This window comes from Pseudochaenichthys georgianus, chromosome 17, assembly GCF_902827115.2.
Source record: "Pseudochaenichthys georgianus chromosome 17, fPseGeo1.2, whole genome shotgun sequence".
Classification (NCBI taxonomy): domain Eukaryota; kingdom Metazoa; phylum Chordata; class Actinopteri; order Perciformes; family Channichthyidae; genus Pseudochaenichthys; species Pseudochaenichthys georgianus.
The window spans coordinates 38,449,358-38,464,649 of NC_047519.1; the positions used below are offsets into that span (position 1 = coordinate 38,449,358).

Below are 15,292 nucleotides of genomic sequence, written 5' to 3' on the forward strand. Positions count from 1 at the left end.
ATATGTTTCTGTTTGCGTGCAATGCAGTGTGTCTGGCTGCGTGTCTGTGTGTTTGTGTGCTGTATGCGAAGGGCGCTAGGACCGCTCAGTTGACAGGGCATGCACAATGCTCCCACAATGCTCGATGTGTGTGTGTGAGATTTTCTCCGGTGGGCCGCGGCATCATTGTTTGTGTGGCATGTCAGCCTGTTCAGTCGTGTGGGAAAATGAGCGCTGCCGGTGGAGGAGGTGATAATGAAAGAGGAGAATAGAGAGAGGATGTGGTTCTGGGCCCTGACCCTTCTAAAAAGAAAAGACTTGTGTCTTACAACAAACAGTGGAAGAAAAACACAGTTGGGTAAAGCCCGTGAGTGGAGATCTAGTCTCGGGTCTGCGTGTGTGAGTCAGTCAGCTGATTGATGGGAAAATGGTTGGTTGAAGGATAACATTAAGTCTAATAATGATGTACCGTGCATCTTCACATCATGTATACTTTGCATTACTTAATACCATTTTTCAAATATTTATTTTTATATTTATATTTATTTTTTTAACACATTGCGGCTCGCCTCGAAAGTAGACGAGAGTAGCCGATCGCAGCCGGGGGAGGTGTCAAAAATCTCGTCTTAAATCGGACAGCTCGGACTCGGAGTCGGCTTGACTGGCTGGGTTTGCAATGGCGGAAATTGATTTAATCTTGCCATTTTAAATGATGTATTCAATAAATAAGGTTAAACCAAATCATTACATTACAATAGATTTTATTTTAATGATTTGGTTTAACTTAAAGAGAACATTTATTGTTATTGCACATATTACAGGTACTGAGACAACGAAATGCAGTTTAGCTTCTAACCAGGTGCAACAAGCAGTGAAGTGGAAAGTAATGTACACAATCTACAGAATAACATATAGAATGAATTGAATGATGAATAAACAGTGGGGTATGAATACACTAGATATCAGCCTGTGAGCAGTATGAACAGTGTGTATGAATATGCTAAGATATATAAAGTATGAAAACGGTAAGCAGTAGCCTATAGTATAAAATATATAGATATTAATTTCATGATGATAAACATTGTGGAACAATGATGAAAAATGAGAATGGATGTGGCGACGTAAAACTGACACAAAACAACAACAAACTTTTGCCAGCCAATAGGAGAGTTTCATCAGCAGCACGTGGTAAAAACCACCAATGAGCGCTCAGCTCGAGATACCAGCGAGCCGTTTCCCATCAAGCATTTCGCTTCCGCAGCTCGTGGAGAGCAACTGCGGGCGTCTTTGTCCCGCGAGATTTCAAAGTCTGATGTGGGCGAGCCTCCAGAGCAAGTCGGACAAAATGACTAACCATCATGCAACGCACTAGCAAGACGTTGATCGCAACTGCGCAGGTCTGTGCAGGTCTTGCTTGTCTCAAACAAGCCTAGTAACTCTGTCATACTGGGTCAGGCTACAAGGAAGTGGTCAACGGGACTGTAGTCCCAAACGATAGCTGGGGATTATGGGTAGTGTAGTGTCTTCGGCCATCCTAAACTCAGATTTTTTTTTCGGATATCATATCGCATTAATACCATATCCCAACGTGCATTGCGGCTAAAACATCCCGAGCTTCAAGCTGAGGATCTTGGGTAATCAGTTTACCGTCTACGTCTGTTTCCGGTGACTTTATTTACGGCTAAAAAGCATGCTAAAAAGCATGCTAAAAAGCCCAAGATTATAGAATTAAACTAATAAATAAAAACAAGGATAATTGTGTGTTATTGTTGAGTAAATAACAGTGTGTTATTTAGAAAAGAATAACAAATTAGAAGGAAAAAAAGATTTTTAAAAATACAGATTTCATTATTCTGAAGCTCTGAGCCCTATTTCTTTTCCTCACAGACGGCAAAAAAAGTACGACATTATACGATTTAAAATAAAAACAACAATCGTAGCTTGGTATTGAGTAAGAACATGTTTTTATGAGCCGCACAGCTTCCGGTCTACCAAGACCCGACGGACAACACGTGGTGTATCATTTGTAAGCAAAACTCTGCATCAGATCTCAATGAGAATGGTTAGCGTATGAGATGCACGCACAATCAGACTTCTGCGTATCTATTGCACGCATTTCCAATGTGTAAAGTCGTGTCATTTGTACGCAGACTGAAGAGAGTGGGTTGCTTTTCCCAGAAGCTAATATAGATGTGAATATCATAGAAAGGAAAAAAGAGTGGCAAATAAATGAAGTGTGAATTAAAACGAGTATATATCTGAACGAAAAGTATTACAATTACCTATACACATTTACACAGATGAATTTAAGAAGCAAGATTGCGTGGGGATAGAAATGCATATCCCATAATTCAAAATATCAATCGCAATCAGTTTATACAGCAGACATACTCGCAGCAATTATTGGGCTACAATCATGAAGAGGTCAGACCTGATAGGGTGATGATATGCACAGAATCGCTATCGGCTTTGGAAAGCATACAGTCGACAATAACAGAAGAGAAGATTTAATCATTGAACTTAACCACTGAGACTTCAGAGGAGGGGAATATATGTGCAGTTATGCTGGGTGCCTGCACATGAGGGGCTTCAAGGGAATGAGCATGCTGATAAGTTAGCAAAAGAGGCGTTACAAAAGGAAATAGCAATACCAGTTTCACTTGGAAAAGGAGAAGGAAAAGCAATAATTAAGAAGAAGGGTACGGAAATATGACAGCAAAGGTGGGAGGAAGATCAGAAAGGGAGGAGATACCACAAATTACAAAAATCAGTCATAACAAAGATCTATACAGAAAGGAACAGACGGGAGGAGATAATCACCACTAGACTCAGACTGGATCATACAGGATTAAACGGCACAATGTTTTTAATGGGAAAAAGCGAAGTTGAAGAATGCAGGGGGTGTGGAGTCAAAGAAAATGTGGAACACATCATATTACACTACAACATGTACAAAAAAGAGAGGTAAAAATTAAGAGACAGGGTCAGAGAGGCAGGAAGGGAGTGGATGGAGGCTGATGGGGATACTGGGAACAGAAGGTGAGGGGGTAAGAGCTACCAGGAAGGCCATTCTTCAGTATTTGAGTGAAACAGGATTGATGGGAAGAATTAAAAAAAATGTAAATACAGTTGTATAATTCCACAAGTGGTGATAGGATAATATGGTGATACACACTCTTGTACAGTAGGTGGCGGTAAGCACCTTAAAGTTCTTTGCAATCCGCCAAAACATGAGAGAAGAAGACCAAGGAGAAGAACCTGTATCGAGGTGGCGTCTCGTAGTTACGGTTCTCTCTCTCTCTGTTCCTGAGAAAGTGTGTGTGAGCTCCAGCACTACTGATCCATCATCTGTGTGTTTGGATAAACCTCTGACTGGTCTGTGTGCTCTTTTTTCTGGAGCGTTTACCGCGGACTATAGGAGCTAGCTTAGCATGCTAGCTGGAAACACATTAGCAACACTAGTCAGATTGAGAGTTTGATGGAGAGAGAACCGGTGTGTTTAACGGAGTTTGCACGATCTATTAAACATGATTAAAGTCCAAATGCTGCCGTCGTTAAAGAAGCAGCAACTCACTGTTGAAGAGATATTTGCTCTGTTTGAAAAAACGATAGTAGAGTACGAGAAGGAGCTGTCTCTTTCCAAAGAGGAGAACAAGAGACTCCAGAAACTACTGGACGCTGTTTTACAGCCTCAGCTTCGGATACACAGAGCAGGTCTGTTCCCTTTACCCTTAATTAACACTTTACACTCTTCAGTAACACTTTATTATCACATTAATAACACTTGTCTTTAGACCCTTTATCAGCACTGTGAAAATACTCCATTACAAGTTAAAGTACTGCATTCATATCCTATTTAAGTAAAAGTATGTAAGTATTATTAGACACATGTACTTTATTATAATAATTCAAATGTATTACGGAAGAGCAAACCTACCAAAATTAATATATTTATAAAAATACACACATTGAATAATATGCCATTTAATTTACTGATTTAAATATTACCCATACATGTAAGCACTAGTTGGTTAAATGTGACATAGATTGATACTTTAGTTTTAATGTGCTTCTTTATTCACCTTTTCTTTTTAAATGTGTAAAAGCAAATACAAATACATACTTTGGATTCATTCAAATTGCGGGAGAATAATTCATAAAGAAATCAATGAATAAATATGTTCAATAATAAATTAAACACATCTAAAATGTTACTTGATAAAGAATAGGGGAACTAGTACAAAGGTCATTAAGTAATTAAAACATTAATATAAATTAATGTAAAATCTCATCAATCAATTATTGACAACATGCATATATATATATATATATATATACAGAATATATATTTTGAGAGAGATATACACTAGTATTAGACGCTGTCAAAAGTTTGGACACATCTTCTCATTCGAAGTTTTTTATATATGTAAATTGGTTCTACTTTGTAGATTTATACTGAAGACATCAAAACTATAAAATAACACATATGGAATTATCTAGTTAACAAAGAAGTGTTAAAGTGGACCTATCATGCTATATTTGAATAATATATTGTGGGGCCATACATCCATAAAACATGTATGTGAAGATTTTTTTTCAAAATACCAAACGGATCATGCATTTTAGCCATGCCTCATTTCGCTCTATTTGTTCTCCTCCAGCCCTGTCTTTGCATGAGCTGCAGCTGACCACGCCCCCCTGCAAAGGAGGCACGAGCTTCATGTTACGGTGCTGTTACCATGCTGTTACCATGCCACAGCAACCTCTCATTCCCCTGATAGGTGGAGAGTTGGCCATATAGGCAAAGCACCTGGTTCCTGACGTCAGACAAATTTCAAATCTGTATTAGTCTGTATCAGATCTGTTGCAGCCCCGTTTTCAGAGATTTGGATATGGAGGAAAAGAGAGAGGGTTGTGTTTTCTGACACTTGGTGAGCTCCCTGACACACCGGGGACACATGCATGTATAAAAGACGTACAAAAGTGCATTTTGCATGATAGGTCCCTTTTTAAAAAAAAAATCCAGAATATGATTTATATTTTGCTGGCTACTGCAGAAGGCTGTGGTAGCCATGCTGGTTAAGGGTGCCTTGAATTCTGAATACATCACCAACAGTGACACCAGCAAAGCCCCCACCACCACCATCTCATCTTCTCCTCCATGCTTCACAGTGGGAACCACCACAGAAACCATCCGCTCACCTTCTCTGCGTCTCACAAAGACACGGAGGTTGGAACCAAACATCTCTAATTTGGACCGATCAGACCAAAGTACAGATTTCACTGGTCTAATGTCCAATCCTTGTGTTTCTTGGCCCAAACAATTATCTTCTTGTTGTTCATCCTCAGTAGTGGATATTTGCAGCAATTGGACCATTCACGCTGTCTCCTCTGAACAGTGCATGTTAAAGGTCCCATGTCATGCTTTTCCTGTTATTACCCGTCCCCTCGTGTGTTATGTAGCTTTTTCTGCAAACGGTCTGCAGAGTCACAAACCCTCAAAGTATACCCTGTAGCGAGTAAAACTCTAACACAGAAAAAACTTGTCTATTGTTACGACCCGTCCTCTTCTCCGTGGTAGTGGCTCGTGGGGAGACAACATAAAATAATACACGCAAAAACCAGTACTTGATAGCGATCATTTATTGAAGTAGATCCGTTTGCTCACACAAGCAATCCGGCAAACGAAAAGAGGTCTGGAGGACTGGCCAAAAGAAACAAACAGAAGGAGGGAACCCGAGCCAGCCACACCACAGGCCGTAGAACCCAGAGTTTCCCTCCCCTAACCAGAAATCAAATAAATACCCTATGGGAAACTAAATAAAGCCGCGAAAACTGGACTACCAGCATAAAACTAAGCATAAAAACTAGGGCCGGGACGCCTCGTTGGAGATTTTCCATTTTTTCCTTCCGGGGCATACTGACATAACGAAGTCCAAATGGACCAATTCACAGAGCTCCGCACACTAGTGTTGCACGGTGTACCGATACTTGAAAGGTACCGCAATACCGTGCTGTTAAAAACGGTATGATTCCTCCGTGTCATTAGTATCGGTACTTTAAGAATGACGGGGAAAAGTACTCCGGTGAGAAAGCGCCGTTTTAATAAGAGCCGTGTGTGTTCAGCGCTCTGCTTCCACTCCCTGCACTGCAGCCGTGCCTGCAGTCCCTCCCTCTCAAGCACGCTCTAAGTCCCTCCCCTCTCTCGTGCACGCGGCCACGCTCTAGCTGCCAGAGCATATGAGAAAACGAGAAGCATGGCTGCAAGTGGGAGTGCAACTGCCTCGGCTTGTTGACAAAAAATACGCCAGAAGCGAAATTTGAAGTATTTGAGCTATATCTCTGACAGTGAGGGCAAGCCAACGGACACCACGAGGCCTGTCTGTGAGACATGTTTTAGATCCCTGCAAACCAAGTGAGCCAACACATCAGACTTGGCTAAGCACCTCGCCGACCAGCATCCAGAGCTGTTTAAAGAATTTAAAGACAGACAGGTTAGCGAATGTAATAGATAACATAGTTACATCATGTCAAGCCCATGCCCTCAAATCTAAGTCAAACAAGGGTAATTTATTTTGTGACAACGAACGTTTTCGTAGTTTGACGAGGCAATTAATGGCAATGATAACTGTCTAATATATAATCTTTTTAGCTAACTTACCAATGTGGCTAACATCTGCAATATACATTTTGTCAATAATTATTTATATTACTACATATTACATGTTAATAAAATATAAAACAAATTATATTTTATAAAACAAAAAAGTTGTTTGAAATGATGCTTAATTTTATTTAATACGAATTCTTGTCATTTATTTTGTTTATTGTTCTCATTGTTTAAAAGTTTGTGTTATGGTTCTGGTGTGAAATAAAGCACAATAATTACATTTAAGACTGTTTTTTTGAAAAGTATCGAAAAAGAATCGGAATCGCAATTCTTGACTTGGTATCGGTATCAAAACCAAAATGTTGGTATCGTGACAACACTACAGCACACACACACACACACACACACACACACACACTCACTCACTCACTCACTCACTCACTCACTCACTCACTCACTCACTCACTCACTCACTCACTCACTCAACCATATATTTTCTCTGCTGCGGTACTGTGCGGAGATCCGTACACAAATACACTCAGAGCTCAGGCTGAGCTCCGCGGTGTCTCGCAGACCCCACGCAGCAACCAGGAAACAACACCAGTAATCCAGCTCACATGCTCCTCGAGCCTCAAAGGGCAGAGCAGCGAGCCCCGCAACATCCCGCCAACACGGCATCCAGACCCCACGCAGCATTCTCATCTGTTTGTCATTACTGGTGTCATTTTCTGGTTGCTATCAAACGCCATTGTAAAACATAAACACTGATGTTCAGCTGTAACGGTGGTGGACTCATCAAACCAGAGTGGGCGAGCTGACCAATCAAAGCACAGTGGGCTCATAGGGAGGGGGGGCAGGAGCTCCAACAAGGCGTGTAGGACAGAGAGTGAATACACATACTATACAGAGATGCTGTATGAGAAAACCAATGTGAGTTTGGAACATTGAACAATGTAAATCTATTCCAGTAGACCTCAACAATTGGATTATGATCAGTAGAAATGGCCATGTCATGGGACCTTTAAGATTGTCTGATCCTTGAGCTCTATGATCATTAATGTGGGCTCTAATCTGAGGTGCATTAATTTGCGGTTTCTGAGGCTGGTAACTCTGATGTATTTTTCCTCTGCAGCAGAGGTAACTCTTGCTCTTCCTTTCTCGGGAGGGTCCTCATTAGAGCCAGTCTCATCATAGCATTCGATGGTTTTTGCGACTGCACTTGAGGATACATTCAAAGTTCTTGATATTTTCCGGATCGACTGACCTTCATTTCTTTTTTTTGTGACCAACTTTTTATTGTTTTTTTGCCCTCACAAAAGGGACTTATATACACTGATACAAATTATATAGACAAAAGAAAAAGAAAAGACAAAGAAAGAAAGAAAAAATATAGGGAATCCCTTTCCCATGCCACCCCGTCCATCCCCCTTCCCACCCATCTTGCTATTTCACAGAAAATCCTACCTGATTTTTGTTAGCAATCGTCTGGGTTCATCTATCTATTATATTATATATATTATTTATGTTATTGCAAAACAATTTATCCACATAAAAAACATTCATACCTTTTTTTTTCACATAATATTTCATCTGTTTAAACTGAATTGAGATTAACTCCTGATAATCTACAATTGCACCAAGGTGTGCGTATATGTTAGGGGTGCAACAACTAATCAACTTAATCGATTAAAATCGATTACCAAATTTGTTGCCAACTAATTCAGTCGTCGATTCGTTGGTGACGTCATCACGTGTGTTTTACGCGCCGTTAAGCTCCAACGTTATTGGTCTTTTTATCGGTACTGGAGACATTTAAAAAATATATGTCATGTATTGATGCTACAAAAACATTATATCGCAGTCTTAGTGTCGCCAACTCGTTTCTAATTATGCAAAAAGACAAATAAATGCGTCTATGATGTATTTTCGATCAGACGAGATCTCTCTCCCCGGTCTGTGTGCGAGGGGGCGGGGTAGTTTACACACACGCAGCTGCTACATGCAGCAACACACTGCGGAGATGGCGGAGAGAACGCGCTCCGAGGTGTGGTTAAACTTTACTCGATGTGGACAATGCTCGTTACCAAAAGTGCAATAAGAGATTAGCATGTAAGGGCGGTAACACGAGCAATTTGTCTATACATTTAGCAAAAGTGCTCCATATTCAGACGGAGAAATGCACCGGGTGTTCGACTGTCTTTCTAGCAGCTCTGTAGCCCCATCCACGAGTAACTTTTCCACGTCAGGTATTATGTATGCTAGAAGCAACACACGGAGTTAACTACATTATACAAACATGGGTTAATGATTAGAGGTAACAGTTATTTATTATTATTTATTTTGTTAAAGTTTCAGCTATTCTGTTAACAGTTCTGTCATCAGATTATTTAATACGATTTGTTAAAGCACTTGTTTCTTTTGATGTGAAATATTATTTATTTAATTGAAATAAAAAGCAATGTTAATTTTGTTCAAAATGTGTTTAGTTAATTTAATAACATATGTATTTTTGAATCAAGTATGCATCTTTATTGTCTTCATTGTTAGTTTCCACATGCCTAAATCAACCTCAAGCTAAATCTAAAAGTTGATGGCTAAATAAGAGCGTTTGAGAAATTCTGCAAGGCATAATAGTCCGAATAGTCAATTAATCGTTTCATTAATCGATAGATTCATCGATTATCAAATTACTTGTTTGTTGCAGCCCTAGTATGTACAATCATAATTTACATTAATGATATTACCAGATCAGCAGCTCTTTGAATAGCCTCTAATGTTTCCCCCTTAGCCGTATTAGCAGAAGCGATTGACAGCTCTGAAATTAGTAGGTCATGGAAGGATGATATCCATTGCTCGATAAATAAAGTATGTGGGGGTTTCCATTGTATTACAATTATTTTTTTTGGCTGCTGTTAGACCAGCGAAAAGCACCCCTTTCTGATGTTTCTGTAGGTTAAGAGAAGAATCATCATTCAACAATACAATATTTGGGAGACAGGGTATGTGAACTCCAATAATCTCAGATACAATGTCAATAACCTGTTTCCAGAACGTTCTTACTGCAGTACATTCATAAACCATGTGTACATATGTGCCAACAGTCTTTTGGTTACAGAGAAGGCATATGGGGCTTGGAATCATCCTTAATTGACAGCATTTTCTGGTTGACAGGTAATATCTGTGTATAATTTTATACTGTGAAAAATGGGTATGTTACTATGCCAATCTACAGACCAATTGCACCATTTCTCTACTGTACATGTTTCCACACTTTCACAGCTTGCCCAATAATTGGTCCAAATGTTTGCATACAGTCATATGGCGACATGGCAGAAAATAAGACATCACCAAGTTTAAGGGGATGGCCTTTATTTCTTAAAGTGATGATGGACGCCCGGACGTTTCTCTTTACTGGGTTGAGTCGTTCTTGCTATAATATGGATTACAACAGCAGTCAAATAGGGCTTTCCACTGTGCACTAACTCTACCTCTGCACAATACAACTGATGGTCTCAAACACATTAAGAAGGCAAGTAATTCCACACATTGACAAAAAACTTTCAATGAGAAAGTGTCCAAACTTTTGACTGGTACTGTATATAAAACACACACATTTTAATATTTAGCAGGTTCCCTCATCTATAATCATTTATACAAGCGCAACTTTGAACATGTACAGCAGTAAAATGCAACTTACAAAATAATCAAGAAACACAATAAATTGCACACTGACAGCGAACATTTTACTGCACCATCATTACTTTTACATAAGAATGTGCCGTAAAATGTTCTGTTAACCTCTTCTACACCGCACCCCCGATACCGGAGGGAAAAACGTGTCATCTGAGGAAACAGTGTCTGAGGGCATCTTAATATTGAATAAACTATGAATGTTTTATATCCATGCAACGGGAAGAAACTCATCTAACTGATCTTTTTTTTTTTTTAAACCCCACAATGAGCCTCTGAATTAGCAAAGAGCAAAACATGCTAACAGATTACTGCACAGAAACTCACTCATAAAACCCTTATTATTGATATTTTCTGCACATCCAACCCATCGATTCGCATCGTGAGAAGACACAGAATCGATGGGTATATACGTTATCACTCTATGATAAGAACTCGCGGAGATAATAACAAGAACAGACATCAAAACATGTGGCGCTAGGTAGCTAAAACCCGCAACATGGCCTACCTTGGTCGTTGTCTGGTCAAAACTGGTCTTCAATGGCATTAACGCTGCTGAAGTTAATCCATAGGTTAATCCAATGTGTCTGTGTCCCTTTGAAATGATTTCTGATAATCCATAAGAAATAAACCCTGTTTTTCCGTTACCAGATGTCAGAGCGAGAGATAGCTTCACTCTCATGCAAAACTACATGCGCAAAGCCCTCACCTTTTTGTGTTAACATTGGTGTCTATGTGAAAACTCCCCTTCGATTCTATTGGCTCTAACAGTCAGAAAGAGATATTAATCACCAAAATCGACCAATGGGTAACAGAGAAACGGTAAAAACGCTCATTTCCACCCAAATCACCCCAGAGGTGGAATTATGTGTGCTAAACCTCTCTAAAAAGGTCAAATGTCACTGGTTTTGCAACAATCTCGATACAGGGTTGTACTGTACTTATTATATGTTGTACTTTGGATTTCTAAAGCTTTTAGTCTACCTTACCATCATCCAAGAGTAGTTTTCACTATAAGTGAAAAATAATCTTTGGACGGACACTATAATTTACAGTTCCAACTCACAGGTTTATCATTACTTTGAGAAAAAAGATTATTAATTTAACCCTTTTAGAAGTGTAGTTATGGTCATTTGTTCTGGAAAAATTGTTTTTGAGCCTGAGACTTGAAAAACAGGCACAGGGCTTAACAGGTTAATATTTGCATACTTAAATAAGGTTTGAATGCAGGATTTTAATTTGTAACCGAGTACTTTCATTCTATACTGTAGGCGTAGTGTATCTGTGAACGATCCCGAATACAATTCATTGTTTACATTGCAGCTAGTGCTAAGCCAGAAGAAAAAACCCTTTTTCATTTTTAACTGTAAGTGGAAAGGGGCTGGGCTATATAAGGTGAATTGAGCCAAAAAAAATACACAATAGGTGGGACTAAGAAAGATAATGTGAAAAATATAAAAACAAAGGCATGACGTAGTGCTGCAAAATGTCTCCCATTGTAATGGCGATTAGATTTGTAAATGCTAACACTTAACAGTTTGTTTCCTGTTTCCTGTAGATGTCCAGCTGCTGGTGGTGGTTAAAGAAGAGCCTCTCCCTGGCCAGCAGGAGTGGAGCACCAGTCTAGACCAGGAGGACCCAATGCCCCCCCCACACATTAAGCAGGAACAGGAGGAACTCAGGATCAGTCAGGAGGGAGAGCAGCTTCAGGAGCTGGAGGAGGCTGATATCACCAAGTCCACTTTCACTCCTGACCCTGTGAAGAGTGAAGATGATAAAGAGAAACCTCAGTCCTCACAGCCTCATCAAAGACAAACTGAACACATGGAAACAGAAGCTGATGGAGATGACTGTCGAGGACCAGAACCAGCCAGGAACTCAGATCCAGAGAGCAGTTTACAACCAAAGACTGAGGACGACACTGAAGAGTCTTCTGAACCTGACACTGGAGACTCTTCTGAACCTGACACTGAAGACTCTTCTGAACCTGACACTGAAGACAGTGCTGATTGGAAAGACACCAGAGAACCTGCATCAGGCTCAAACTCACTGAAAAATAGAAATGAATCTGTCAGTGATCCACAACGTAGTGCTGAAAATAAACCATTCAGCTGCTCAGTCTGTAAGAAAGGTTTTTCCAATAGGGGAAATTTAAAGGCACACATGAGAATCCACACAGGAGAGAACATCTTTAGCTGCTCAGTCTGTACCAAATCTTTTACACATAATGGAACTTTAAAGGAACACATGAGAATCCACACAGGAGAGAAACCCTTTAGCTGCTCAGTTTGTACCAAACCTTTTACACATAATGGAAGTTTAAAGGAACACATGAGAATCCACACAGGAGAGAAACCCTTTAGCTGCTCAGTTTGTACCACATGTTTTGTGCATAGAGGAAGTTTAAAGGAACACATGGGAGTCCACACAGGAGAGAAACCATTCAGCTGCTCAGTCTGTAACAAATCTTTTGTGCATAGAGGGAGTTTAAAGGAACACATGAGAGTCCACACAGGAGAGAAACCATTCAGCTGCTCAGTCTGTAAGAAATATTTTGCAAGGAAAAGATGTGTAAAACGACACATGAGAGTCCACACAGGAGAGGAAAAATAGAGCTGCAATGTTTGTGACAAAATATTTAAATGTCGTAATCGTTTCAAAAGACACAAGTGTGTTGGTCGTCAGATGCTTCTGTAACTGTAAGGGAATACATTTGTCTAGTTTGTATCCTGATGACCTAATGCTGTTACATGTAATACGTTACTCCCTAAGCCTGATTTCACCCACCTGCAAACAATTTGCTAATAATCACACATGTTCATTTCTTTGACACCTTGACTCGACTATTTCTTGTTTAATAATCGTTACATCTCCTCAGGACCAAGTTCCCGTGTCCTGCCTTTCACCTGCTGATCATCGAAAAAATGTGTTTTTGGGTTGTGTGCTCTCTGCAGGACGGTGTCTGTACTCAAAGATTGTTTATGAAATGAGAGCTTCACTCTGTTTTTGTTGTCTAAACAACGCCAACAGAGCAATACGTCTTCTTTCCAGCAGATGGCATAAATGTTACATCATCCAGTTCAACTGTCATCCACATATTAATGATTCAAAACAGCAATGTGTAAGATATGGCTAGTAATTGACTATTTCAACAGAATGTGAAGAGGTTACAGTCTTGAGCACATGTCCAATATGTTTATGTTTTTTTTGGTTAAATCTACTGAAATGAGCATTCAATGACTAAATTATTCTTAATTACTCTCATTACATAATGGGTTTGCATTGCAATATTAGAATGCATTAAACCCAACTTTATTTCTTCCAAGTTGCGGGTGTTCATTGTTTAGAAGTCCGCTGTGTTTCATCCAAGCTTCCACTTCGTGCTCCGATAATGCTGAAAGTATCTGTCGTATGCTTTACCTGCTCCAGTAACAAAAGTGTAATTCACTGGACAGAGACGAGAGATAGTGGATGGATCCCGAAAATAACCAGAAGATAGTCCGTTTAGAGCCTTTAGGTTCTGAAAATGATCAGGGACAGAGCTAGAAAGAAACTCCAAAAACCTGAATAGAGCTAGAAGATAGCCAAGAAAGACCCAGTAGAAAGACAGGAGTGAGCCAAAAGAGTTTGTATTTTTTAATATTCAAGCTCTTCTCTTAAGATATTAGAACTTCCTATCTCAACATGTATCCTTTTATTCCAATGAAAAAAAAACTTACATTTTTGCTGCCAATTGTTGAGATTGTTTCACAGCTTTTTCTTAAATATTTAGACTTGTTTCTTTACATATAGATTACATAGGATGAACAGCACGATCCACTTCTGCCCACATGGGCTCAAAATGCATGCAAACATCTCGCTGTATCTATACTGTTGCAGTTGTATTGTTCTGGATTCATAGTGAAGTGTATTAGATGTTCTGCACTTTTATTGTTATGTATTAAATATAAAGTGAAATATCCATAAGGTCAGAAAAGAAAAGAGACTCACTTAAGGAAAAAGGTTCTGAACCAGTGAGAGTTCTTCATTTGCACATAAACATGGTCAAATATTTAAAGGGGACATATCATGCTATATTTGAACATTATATTGTAGGGCCATACCTATATAAAATATATAATTATAGGGTTTTTTTCAAAATACCAAACAGATCCTGCATTTTAGCCATGCCTAATTTAGCTGTATTTGCTCTTTCCAGCGCTGTTTTTGCAGGGGGCTGATTCTGTGAGCTGCAGCTGACCACGCCCCCCCGAAGGAGAGGGGAGCGTGCTTTCAGATCAGCTGCTGGGCTTTCAGAAGAGGGGGAGAAAAAGAGATCTCCGTCCTCCGTGTTTTATTCTTATAGAAGTAAGAAGAGAAGTAATGGGGCAGAAACCCTCCTTTTTACTCAGCGGTCCAGACATAGACGTCAAACGGCGACACATATTCAGTTGCCAGTTACTTTGGCATTAGGGCAGGGATATCTAGATACTTTCCAAGGTTTGACATAATGAATTGTGCTACTTTTAAAGCAAGCAACAATGTTTTCAAATCTGTAATCAAAAAGCTATCAAAGCAGTTCCTGCCGTTGCCACGTTAGTCCAAACAGTAACAACGGACTATTTTTCTTAGCGGATGCATGTCAATTTAAATCAATACAACTATTTTTTAAATCAATAAAAAAAAAATCTAAATCCATAAAAGCATTTCAATTAATATTGGGAGTCATATCGTTACTTTGTTGCGAATGTGGTCATGTAATATAGTGGCGAAGTCACGCCCATCTACTTCCTGTCCATGGGACCATATTTCGGAAAAATAATGTATTGAAGTCGATGGGGAGAGAAAGATTATCTTTCGATCCCGTTTGAATTGTGCCACAAATTACACATATGATGTTTGTCAATCTTAAAAAATAATTTCCATGTCAAAAAAGTCACAGTTCGTCTTAAAACTGTTGAAATATAAGACTATGAAAAATACGCAACTAGAAAGACTACAAATCCCAGAGTCGCGTAAGTGAATTTAGCTAGC

General features: G+C 39.4%; 1 protein-coding gene across 2 annotated transcripts; it reads left to right on the forward strand.

Annotated features, from left to right (window-relative positions):
• The first annotated feature begins 3,223 nt into the window (after positions 1-3,223).
• LOC139435620 (zinc finger protein 79-like) lies at positions 3,224-13,109 on the forward strand. Of its 2 annotated transcripts, XM_071206352.1 has the most exons (3): positions 3,224-3,693; positions 4,641-4,707; positions 11,838-11,924. In XM_071206352.1, exons 1-3 carry the CDS (start codon positions 3,507-3,509, stop codon positions 11,860-11,862), a joined length of 279 nt encoding a protein of 92 aa, XP_071062453.1. In that variant the 5' UTR covers positions 3,224-3,506; the 3' UTR covers positions 11,863-11,924. The 2 variants fall into 2 exon arrangements, with proteins under 2 accessions (XP_071062453.1, XP_071062452.1); XM_071206351.1 differs by lacking the exon at positions 4,641-4,707 and having other exon boundaries at positions 11,838-13,109.
• Positions 13,110-15,292: the final 2,183 nt, after the last annotated feature.